General features: G+C 41.6%; 1 protein-coding gene across 1 annotated transcript in view; it reads left to right on the top strand.

Annotated features, from left to right (window-relative positions):
* Positions 1-10,919, top strand: part of LOC115156583 (cadherin-7-like) — a 120,586-nt gene extending 109,667 nt beyond the window's left edge. Inside the window, exon 11 of the mRNA XM_029704053.1 lies at positions 9,237-10,919. Coding sequence (XP_029559913.1) covers positions 9,237-9,739 — 503 coding nt within the window. The 3' untranslated portion in view covers positions 9,740-10,919. The remainder of the gene's footprint in view (positions 1-9,236) is intronic.
* Positions 10,920-12,319: the final 1,400 nt, after the last annotated feature.

Below are 12,319 nucleotides of genomic sequence, written 5' to 3'. Positions count from 1 at the left end.
CACATAATGCCTCAATTAACTAACCAAATCAACAGAGTTGCAAAAGTCCAGGTCAACTGCCTGCAGTGTAGTACTTGTTTTCTGAAATCACATAATAATGTTATTCCACATATTGCACAGAAAAGCAATCTTGAGTTTCTACATTTCTTGTTTAGCGCCCTGGCTTCATCACTAGAAGTGAAATGCTGGTTAGTCTCATCAGATATTTTGTTTGGATAAAGTATAGTTCAGACACAGTCCACTAGTTGCTTGTGCTGACCACCTTGTATTAGATAGTTTTCAGTCTCAATCCATTTATTTTCATTTGGCTGTAACCCCACAGTAATTGTCTGCCAGCATGAAACGGTTTTGAGCAAAAAGATTATGTACTAAGGTGAAGAACTCCTCCGTCTCAACGCAACAGTTAAAACCACCAAATTGAGGGTGTGGGCAGCGCATGGTACCCACTCAAACAAAGGGTAATCTCTCTCAGGTGCTACTGAAAACCTCTGTAGACTCCTGACATATTGCTAGCAATATCATAACATTGTCCTCTTCAGTTGTTTATGTCAATGTCCATCTCTCGTAAAACAGTTTCACAGAAATCTGAGAAAACGCTCATACCACATGATACCACATGATGAATGTATGTTGGTCTACATGCAACATTTGGAGTGGAATCCACACTGATTGAAAAGTATTTCAATGTCTTTAATTGACTGATCATTTCAATCACCACCTTCTGTCCCATCAGTTCAATAAATTCCTTGCAGATCCCTACAGAGGTAAGAGGGATTTCCTTTGCCGGCATTTATGTATTTCTCTATGTGCTTTTAACAAAGGATCACACTGACTTATTAACATACACAAATCATTTCTATTGTCAGGACACCCTAATGTTTCACTATGACCCCTGAAGTCTAACGCTGATATAGCGAGAATGAGGCTTGTTTAGAAAGTTGTTGCCTCACCAGTAGGCTTATCTTGCTCCTCTGCTGTCTAGTCAACTGCTGGCGGTGTGATTGGGAGCTGGTCCACATGATCCAGGCTAGCAGCTAGCCCAGTTGCTGTTGTTGCTAATGTTAGCTCATCATCATCGGTGGCAGTGGCTGTTGAACTCTGTTGAGAGGAACTGGAAGCTGGCATACTGAAATATCCAGTTAGTTTTGGTATCTTTTTTTTAGCATACCTTGGTCCCGGAACTCTTTCAGCCTCTGTCTTTTTTCTTTTGGACTGGCTCAGCTCGCTACAGTGTACATGACGTTGAGGAACATCAAAAGGTAGCCGCCAAATTATGACTATTAGACACAGCTAACCCATTGCGCCAGAGACAATTCATCAGTTATTACAATTCCAAATATGGACAACATTCAATCAGCTGCTGGCAAACCATCTAATTCCATAAAAATAAATCCAGGGCCCCTAATTTAATTCAGATTTTTAACTGGACTGAACTACAGTCAAGGTTAGCATGTGCATTAAAACTCCCCTGAGTGCCTATCTGTCATGCAATGTTGCATACCCAACATGTTGAACATGAACAGTGGAAATCCAACAAAACATTTTGTAGTTTTTGGGTGAGTTACATATCTATTACCAGGCAATTAATATTGTTATTATGATAAATTGTAAGCATAGCCACGGGAAGTAGGGGTGATGGGGGTGCTGCTGACCCCCTGATAAATATAAAAAAATATATGTACCAGTCAAGTTTGGACACACCTACTCATTCCAGGGTTTTTCTTTATTTTGACTATTTTCTACATTGTAGAATAATAGTGAAGACATCAAAACTATGAAATAAAAAAAGTGTTTAACAAATCAAAATATGTCTTATATTTGAGATTCTTCAAAGTAGCTACCCTTTGCCTTGATGACAGCTTTGTACATTCTCGTCCGGGTCGCCCAGGTTAGGGGAGGGTTTGGCTGGCTGGGATGTCCTAGTCCCATCGTGCTCTAGTGACTCCTGTGGTGGGCCGGGTTCATGCACGCTGACACGGTCGCCAGTTGAACGGTGTTTTTTCCGACACATTGGTGCAGCTGGCTTCCGGGTTAAGTGAGCAGTGAGCAGTGTGTCAAGAAGCAGTACGACTTGGCAGGATTTTGTTTCAGAGGACGCATGGCTCTCGACCTTCGCCTCTCCCGTTTCAGCGACGTGACAACACTATAACTACAATAGGATCTCATGAAATTGGGGAGAAAAGGCCTGCTCCTTAACAAGCAACACAGTTCTGTGCTTTCCACCCGCTGGATCGATGTGAGCACTTTTCTCTGTGACGGATCACATAGCTGTCCATTTGAGTTCAGTTTTAGCAGGCACAATCTGAGTTACAACACCCCATCTCCTTCTCTCTCTCACACACACACACACCAGCTGTAATTATGCAGTACAAAGAAATGTGCGCTATGTTAGCAATGGTCTATTCCTAGGCGCTTGAGTTTCAAGTTTCTACCGATCTGCGTGCCAGTTCTGATTTTCGTATGTTCATTTTCATGGAACAGTTTCATTTCAATAGTAGCGTTTTAATTTCTCAAAATCATTTTAACTTGTTTAATAATACAAAAGGGAATTTGATAAAAATCTAAACGTTTAAATCCCACTAATACGAGAGCACCAGCCTTTGCCATATGGACACATTGATTCACCGTGAACCATTGGCGGCTAAAGAAATGAGACACGGCCCAAGCCAAATTAGGGGTAGTCCTGTAACTTATTTTGTCGACTAAATAAAAACATATAAATCCTGAAAGAATCCTGATGAAAATGCAGGTTATTTCATCTCTCTATAGATACTACGCCTTTCTGCCTCCCTTTCTATCTGTCTTACTAGGTCCAGCCCAATGACTGTATATATGAAGGTCTGGTAAGCTATTGCTTGTGAACTTGTGATGTGTCTTTCATTAAAACCTGTTAGGGATAGGGGGCAGTATTTGCACGGCCAGATAAAAAACGTACCCGATTTAATCTGGTTACTACTCCTGCCCAGTAACTAGAATATGCATATAATTGTTTGATTTGGATAGAAAACACCCTAAAGTTTCTAAAACTGTTTGAATGGTGTCTGTGAGTATAACAGAACTCATATGGCAGTCAAAACCCTGAGACAAATCCTGACAGGAAACTGAAATCTGATGTGTGGATATCACTTCAAACATTTGCCATTGAAACACACAGGGGCTTGTGAATCATTTAGCACTTCCTATGGCTTCCACTAGAAGTCCCCAGTCTTGACAAAGTGGTTTGAGTCTTCTATGGTAGTAACTGACCCAAAGAGAGGCTGTTTATCTTGGTCACAAGGGATGGGCCATTACCATTGTGACGTCGGCGCCCATGGCTACTCTCCCTTTTCGAAACGTTTTGAAAAACAATGCAACCATCCCAATGGAATATTATTGAAGCCCTGGTTGAAAAGGCCCCTAAAGATTTATGTTATACAACGTTTGACATGTTTGAACGAACTTAAATATATATTTTTTGCTCATTCCTGACGACAAGTCAGACGCACACGGTACATTTTCACTAGCCTTCGGAGCGCGCTAACACTATTGGGACATAAATTATTAACTTTTTTTAACAAAACTACATTTGTTATGGACCTGGGATTCCTAGAAGTGCCTTCTGATAAAGATTATCAAAGGTAAGGGATTATTTACAATAGTATTTTTGATGGTTGATCGTTCCAAGATGGCTTCAACATTTATAGCCTAGACTTTTTTTCTGGGCATACCACATTGTTTATTGCAAAGTGTGATTTCCCAGTAAAGTTATTTTTAAATCTGGCAAAGGGATGGCATTCAAGACATGTTAATCTATAAGTCTTTGAACGACAATATTCCATTTTAACAATGTTTTCGAATAGTAATTTTGTAAATTGTAGCGCTAATTCATCGGAAGCATTTGAGGGAAAAGATTTTCTGAACGTCATTTTCTGAACGATGTAAAATGCTGTTTTTATATATAAATATGAACTTTATCGAACAGAAAATGCATGTGTTGTGTAACATGATGTCCTAGGAGTGTCATCTGATGAAGGTTATCAAAGGTTAGTGCTGCATTTAGCTGTGTTTTGGGTATTTGTGATGCATGCTAGTTGCTTTGAAAATGGCTGTGTGATTATTTCTGGCTGGGTACTCTGCTGACATAATCTAATGTTTTGCTTTTGCTGTAAAGCCTTTTTGAAATTGGACAACGTGGTTCGATTCAGGAGAGATGTATCTATAAAACGGTGTAAAATAGTAATATGTTTGAGAAATTGAAGTTATAGCATTTATGAGGTTTTGCATTTAGCGCGATGCGATTCCACTGGCTGTTGATTAGGGTGGGACGCAAGCGTCCCACTGGCCCAGACAGGTTTTATATATTTAATTGTTACCCAATTAAATTAATCATGTAACAATTAACTCATTCGGAATTTGGGGCACCACGGAAGAAGATGTTTATAGAGTTACCATCGACTTAAACTCTAAAATATATATATCGATAACAGTCACTTATTAATCACCTCATATCAGTCTCATTCTGAAAGCCGCATACTCCTTGGATCTGCATGAACCCCAGCTTTACTTATGATTCAGCACTACACAAAATCAGTTTCATTATTTATTTACTAGCTAACTAAATAATAACACAGAATAACATAAACACTTAACACACGCGAAAAAGTCCCTAGCCGACTAACAACAGCATGCCTGCTTGGTTACCACAAGAGGGAGGGGTAGATAGGGAGAGACAAAGAGAGAGTCAAACTTATCGTTGATACATTTGGAAACTACCCTCAAAGTAATAATTTACTCTGCACACGAACCACCTCCCGTTTTGGTAAGAGATCATGAATGTATTTACATGTAGATGTCTTTGTTCGTCGTTTCTCTGTTGAAACCAATCAATCCATCTATGGGGAAGTTGTAGTGTCCCGCTTCAGTGTAAGGCTCTGATTGTCCACCAGAGGTCACAATGTCCTTCTTCTTAGTTGTCTTGGTCTTGTAGTGGAGTGTTCAAATATAACAGATACTCTGTGATTGTCTGAGATGGGATTTTGTCCTTCCCACCTCGTGTCTTTAGTCAAAGTTCTAGGACCAGTTTTATATGCCCAGCTGCAGAATGGCAATGTTAAGGTCTAATCTTCTTCACCTCGTGTGGAGATTCAAAGTTCTAACCATTTTCAGCCATGTAGCCACAGCTACATGTTTTCTGGTCTAAATGAATTATTCAGGGTTCAGCTCCCGACCACTTTACAGGCCAGTAGCAACCTGGCAATGTTTTGGTCTGGTAGGTGAGGTTATCTTCTCATTTAGTGTTGAGAGTTTCAGTGTTTCCAACCATTTCAAAGTGTGTACCATGGTCTCACGTCTTCTAGTATCTTAATTCTTAGCGAGTCCTTTTAAGCACTCTGGTCGGAAAGGGAGGTGGCATCATACTGACACGCTCTTCTGAGCTCATTCGGGCGTGGCTACTTAATGTGCAAAGGACATGAAAAGCCATTAACTCATTAGACAACCAAAATCACATTCCTATCGTAACAATTTTTTAAAATTGTTCTTCATATTGTATTCACAATTTATTGGATGGAAACTTGACAGCCAAAGGGCTTTTCCTTCCTAAGTTACAGTATTTGGTTCATACAGTTTTTAATAATGTCACAAAATGACAAGCAATATGACATGATTATTCTTTAGATACCCACTGACCATTCCTAACATTCCTATCTTAGAAATATAGTTCCAGTATTCACTTTTCGGATGTTATGGTTTTGGCGGCAAAAGTCTTCTGGGGGACAAAGGCATTCCTTTGATTGATACTGAAGAGTAGGAGGGAGATTCCCTTCCTCCCTAATTGATGACAAAGTCTTAATTAAGCTGTCAAAACCATCCCAGCTTCTGTGGGTGAGAGGAGTCTGGTCATCGTCGGCCATTTGTAAATCTGATCTGAGGCCTTGGATCCTCAGCCAGGAGAGTCATGACACTTGCAACATTGTATCAACTAACCTATTCCTGGCCCTCAGAGTTTACGCACCAGGGAGCTCCGGACAGACACAGCTGTCTTTGTGCAAAGGAATGTGTTCAGGTAGGCTATTTCCATTGGATATATGAGAGCATGACATTTTGCCAGGCCTGGTGGTTATCTAGGGGGAGAGTGTTGTAAAGATTTTTTAAATACTGTGAGGAAATATCCTTGAGTTAGTCAAACATCATTGACTAACTCATCAACTAACTCGCTGACTACTAACTGAGAATCTCAATTTATTGTGAGCTCAGACAATCAGACATCCAGTTAACCTATGCTCATCCAGTTAACCCCCCCCCCCATAAATATAAATACAAAAATAAGACTCCTAAATATAAAAAAGAAATAACCAAGACAAACTTAAACTTAACCCTAAACTTAACCAGAACCCCTAGCCAGTGTTCTAAAGTACTTAAGTAAAAAAAACTTTAAAGTACTACATAAGTCGTTTTTTTGGGGTATCTGTACTTAACTTAACTATTTATTTTTTGGACTACTTTTACTCCACTACATTCCTACTCCATACATTTTTCCTGACACCCAAAAGTACTTATTACATTTCGAATGTAATGATTTTTTCCCCAATTCAGACACTTGTCAAGACAACATCCCTGGTCATCCCAACTGCCTCTGAAACAAAGTGTAGTATATAAATACAAATAAAAAAAGATAATTGAATTATTACACTATTACCGTATTGCTAACAACAAACACACAAATAAAACTAAATTGCACAAATCCTATAACACACTTATAAAGAAGAGAACCAGATTATTACACTATTGCACTTCAAACAAGAAACACACAAACTAAATTGCACAACTAATTGCAGTACTAATTGCAGTAGTACTGTAGAAAGTTATAGGTGCGCTATTTGATAGATTCCCCCGCTCCCTCTACCTCGGGCTTCCACTTGGGAGACCTGAGGTCAACCTACCCCTGCCACCTCCCATTCTCGTACTTCTGAGTGAGAATCCTTCCCAGGCAGTGGCCTGCCTAGCTCACAAACTAGAATCAGGGCTCCCATTCCGTCATTGACATGACGTTCAAATGAGCGAGAGAAAACCGATCGCGCAAATGTGACCATTCGAAATATTATTATTATTTTTTTTAATTGTTTGGGCGCCCCGGCAAGATGCTGCCCTGGGCGGCTGCCCATGTCGCCTATGCCTAAATCCGCCACTGCCCCCCCCCCCCCCCCCAAACCACGGCATCCACCCTCCACCGTGCTTGTCTAGCCCAGGGAATGGCATCATGCCTGGGGATGAGGTATGGTCCGGGCGGCTTCCATATTTCAGCCTGGCGGTGGCAGCGCTGATGGATGGATTATTAGACGTTTGCCTCCCCTGCTTTGCTCGCTCACTCTGCAGCGACAGAGGTTATTTTCAACCCTGGGAGTATAGTTCCGACGCGGGAGAGGAGGGAATTCTGGCAGGCAGTCACTAACCTGATGGGTGGACTGTGACTGTGTCTCGGGGAGTGTGTTTGACAGAGATGTGTATGTTGGCGTGTAACAAGTGTGTGAGCGCGTGTGTGTGTCACACACAGTGATGTTGTGTGTGGGTGTGTCTATGAATGTGTGACACAGAGATATTCTGTGTGTGTGTGTGTGTGTGTGTGTGTGTGTATCTGTGTATCTGTGAATGTTTGTTTGTGCTGAGATGGAGGGGAGATGTATGTCATAGGGTCTATATGCACACAGCCAAGTGCTCAGAAATGGGGTGTTCAGCATGGCATAGTATATTAGTCTTTCAGGTGGTGTGTTGTTCAGTATTTTCAGCTTGCCCTTGAAATTGATAGAGCCTATGGTCCCTTAAACTTTGCTTTTAGAATATTGTGAGGAAGTTGGTTTATATTGTTTTAGACTATTCAATTTTAGGATAAAACGTTTCTAGCATGTCAAAAGATGGCACAGAAGTGGTCCATCAAGTATATAGAAAGAGAGAGGTCCAACCTTGACATGGTTTGAGGGCTGCACTTGGTCCGTTTGCTTTTAGGGGTGGCTGCTTTATGACTGGCATATAATCCTGTTTTATTGCTCAGATAGGCATATGCTGTGCCCAAAAAAGGATTTAGCGCTGGCCTGCCCAGGGTAAGCAGCTTGTGGGAGCAGCCGACTATTACCTATTAAGTGCACTTCTTTTGACCAAGGCCCATAGGGCTCTGAGCAAAAGTAGTGCATTCTAAAGGGGTTAGGGTGTCATTTGGGATCGCACCACTGTTAAACCCTGACATTTACAGAATATTTGGCCACTCCAAATCTCTGTTTGTCTGTGTGTTTATCTCTGTGTTGTTTATGTTCTAACAACATGAGCAGGCCAATTACATATTTAAAAAGTATAAATCTTGAAAATCTCATGAAGTAATTTGCGAATACCTCAGAGTCCATTTTAAGGTCAATAGAGATCTTTTTGATTTGTCAAGATCTGAATTCAACCTGAAATAACCTTAAATCAACCAGAAATCAACTTGAATTCCACCGGAAATAACCTTAACTCAGGACTGTAATGACTAACACCTTTTCTAGATAGCACCATACTCGATGAACAGCTAGCTGTTCTCAGCGCTGCAGTACAAGTGATTAAAACTTAATCAGTTGAAGATATTAATAAAACTAATGTAGCGGATCATCCACCCCCATCTTAAAAGGAATTTTCCAGACAATACCAGAACTGTAGTCTCAGACAAGAGTATAATCTTCAGGCTAAAGGTGGGGAAAATACAAAGAGGGTGTCTTATATGCCTTGGCTGAAAACACAATGAATAACATGGGCCTATTGTAATAAATGTAATACAGATTGTATCGCTCTTTATAAATTGACTCCATTCCTTTCTCCACCCCCACTGGCTCTTTATCGCTCCATCCATCAAATTGTTTCTCGGAGCTAAGCTTGCCTCCAACGGTTGTGTTGATGTGTTTGGGGGCCTAATGCCACACAGGTGGCAGACAGGGTTTCCCTATCATTACCAGTATGTTTTGGTCTACGACCCAAAATTATGAAAGAAAACATTTCTAATATAGCACAAATGTTCTGTACTGTAAAAAGTCCACAGTGGTCCTGGACATGTGATGCCTCTGTCATTTTGTCCATCTTGGCTCAAGGTTTGACAAAGAATGTCTCCAAAATGATATTCATTGACAGACCATTTTTACTTCGTCTACTAATGATTAACCCTCAGCTATCTTGATCCTCTGCCCTTTGTTGATGGTGATGGTGACTGTCCCTCTCTGTCTCTCCCTCTCTCAACACAGTGCTAGTCCTGTTGATCGTCACCATGCGACGGAGGAAGAAGGAGCCCCTGATCCTGGACGAGGAGCGTGACGTGCGCGAGAACATTGTGCGCTACGATGACGAGGGCGGCGGCGAGGAGGACACAGAGGCCTTCGACATGGTCACTCTCCGCAACCTGAAAGTGGTCCGTGAGAGCGGTGGCAAGACCCGCCGTGATGTCACCCCGGAAGTGCCCACCCTCTTCTTGTCTTCCCGGCCACCGCCAGACAATGGTATCTTCCGCGACTTTATCTGGGACCGGCTGAAGGAGACCGACGTGGACCCATCGGCACCGCCCTACGACTCGCTGCAGACGTATGCCTTCGAGGGCAGTGGCTCAGCCGCAGAGTCCCTCAGCTCGATGGATTCCCTGAGCACGGACTCGGAGCAGAACTACGACTACCTCAGCGACTGGGGGCCGCGTTTCAAGAAGCTGGCAGACCTCTACGGCCACAGCGGTGACGGTAACCTCTTCGCCTCTTAGCCCTCGGTTGAGCCTGCCAAACTGTTGGCACGGACAATCTAACAAATGAGGGAAGGAAACTGAAGAATATAAAGAAGGATACAAGAAAGCAAATGTGAGATGACGAGAAGAAAATGCTGTACTAAATGCATCAATGTCGGTGAGAATAACCAATAGGATGTTGGTTTTCCATTCAAAATGTTTTTTGGGGGACTGGCAGGATTTTTCAAAGAATGAACTTTGCGAGATTTTGTTAACTAGATTTAATATGATGGAAATTATGCAAAGCTTAAGACGTTGGGATGGGCTCCAGACCCTTTGGAGGACCTCAACGTACAAATGTCCAGACTTTCTCAAGTCACGTGACGTTCAAATGTGATGAAAAGTGAACCAATATCTATGCTCCAGTGTTGTTACAACAGTGACATTATCAAGTACTCCATCATGTCGTGGTCAAATGAAAACATTGCCACCTTGAACTGGCCCTGTAGTCTGTCACAGGGTTCACTGTGATCTGCAATATTTGTTTCAAATGTATATTTATAGAACAGATTCTCAATTTCTTTACAAAACAAGAACTCCATATGGAGTTTACAGCAGTTTTTTTAACAAACGATGGATTTGATCAATTCAGGCTTACCGTGGTTCGTGTTCAGTAGGGATCACCGTAGAAAAATATTTTGAAGCAGAAAACAGAAATGAGTGTTTCTTATTGGACCAGTAGTCTCTACCCCCTTTCTTCAATTTGGTGCCTAACGAACATGGCAGTGATCTCTCAACCATTTAGAGTATCAGAAATAATACATTCCTATAAATGTATGTAGACACCTGCCAGGGATGTCCCTTGTCACACTCAAGTTTTTAATTAACATGCTTTAAGGGTCACAGTGCCGCTGAAGGGTTTATGAAGTCTCCCTCCATTGATGCAAGGGAGCAAACACCTCTCACTTACGTTGCTCCGTTAACAACTTGACACACAACATGATGCTGGTTTCTAAGAGTTGCAGCGTAACATTGTTCCCCTAGGTTTAAATTGAATGCAGCGTATTGGTATCTCCAACATTCAAAGCTGTTGTGATGTTTGTTTTATGTATCCTATGAGGTGTTCTAGCTACCATGTTGGTTTAAACTGTGTTTGTTTTTTTAAATGGAAACATAGCTATAGCAGCATGGTAAAATACAGTTCATGTGTTGAAGAACATTTACAGCAGCTGGAAAAGTTTTTGATTGAGAGTTCTTTAGGTTTAGGTTTATTTGAACATCTTGGTATAAATGCAGAAACATATATACAATGCAATGTCAATATAACATAAAACACAGGTAAAATAAACATTTAAAAAAAAAAAATATTTCACCTTTATTTAACCAGGTAGGCTAGTTGAGAACAAGTTCTCATTTGCAACTGCGACCTGGCCAAGAAAAAGCATAGCAGTTAGACACATACAACACAGAGTTACACATGGAATGAACAAAACATAGAGTCAATAATACAGTAGAAAACAAAAAGTCTATATACAGTGAGTGCAAATTAGGTAAAATAAGGCAATAAATAGGCCATGGTGGCAAAGTAATTACAATATGGCAATTAAACACTGGAATGGTAGATGTGCAAAAGATGGATGTGCAAGTAGAGATACTGGGGTGCAAAAGGAGCAGAATAAATAAATAAATACAGTATGGGGATGAGGTAGATAGATGGGCTGTATACAGATGGGCTATGACCAGGTGCAGTGATCTGTGAGCTGCTCTGACAGCTGGTGCTTAAAGCTAGTGAGGGAGATGGGAATCTCCAGCTTCAGAGATTTTTGCAGTTCGTTCCAGTCATTGGCAGCAGAGAACTGGAAGGAAAGGCGACCAAAGGAGGAACTGGCTTTGGGGGTGACCAGTGAGATATACCTGCTGGAGCGCGTGCTGCTATGGTGACCAGCGAGCTGAGGTAAGGCGGGGATTTACCTAGTAGAGACTTGTACATAACCTGTAGCCAGTGGGTTTAGCGACGAGTATGAAGTGAGGGCCAGCCAACGAGAGCGTATAGCTCGCAATGGGGGGTAGTGTATGGGGCTTTGGTGACAAAACGGATGGCAATGTGATAGACTGCATCCAGTTTGTTGAGTAGAGTGTTGGAGGCTATTTTATAGATGACATCGCCGAAGTCGAGGATCGGTAGGATGGTCAGTTTCACGAGGGTATGTTTGGCAGCATGAGTGAAGGATGCTTTGTTGCGAAATAGGAAGCCGATTCTAGATTTAATTTTGGATTGGAGATGCTTAATATGAGTCTGGAAGGAGAGTTTACAATCTAGCCAGACACCCAGGTATTTGTAGTTATCCACGTATTCTAAGTCAGAGCCGTCCAGAGTAGTGATGCTGGATGGGCGGGCAGGTGCGGGCAATGATCGGTTGAATAGCATGCATTTAGTTTTATTTGCGTTTAAGAGCAGTTGGAGGCCACGGAAGGAGAGTTGTATGGCATTGAAGCTCGTCTGGAGGTTAGTTAACCTGTTGAGGACACGGAACCCCTAGCCAACAGCCAATGGCATCGCACGGCACGAAATACAAATCCAACTAAAATACCACAATTCAATTTTCTCAAACAATCAAC

The sequence above is a fragment of the Salmo trutta genome, chromosome 21 (assembly GCF_901001165.1).
Source record: "Salmo trutta chromosome 21, fSalTru1.1, whole genome shotgun sequence".
Classification (NCBI taxonomy): Eukaryota; Metazoa; Chordata; class Actinopteri; order Salmoniformes; family Salmonidae; genus Salmo; species Salmo trutta.
The sequence above is the reverse complement of the archived record's forward strand: the minus strand, read 5'-3'. Positions and strand labels throughout refer to the sequence as shown.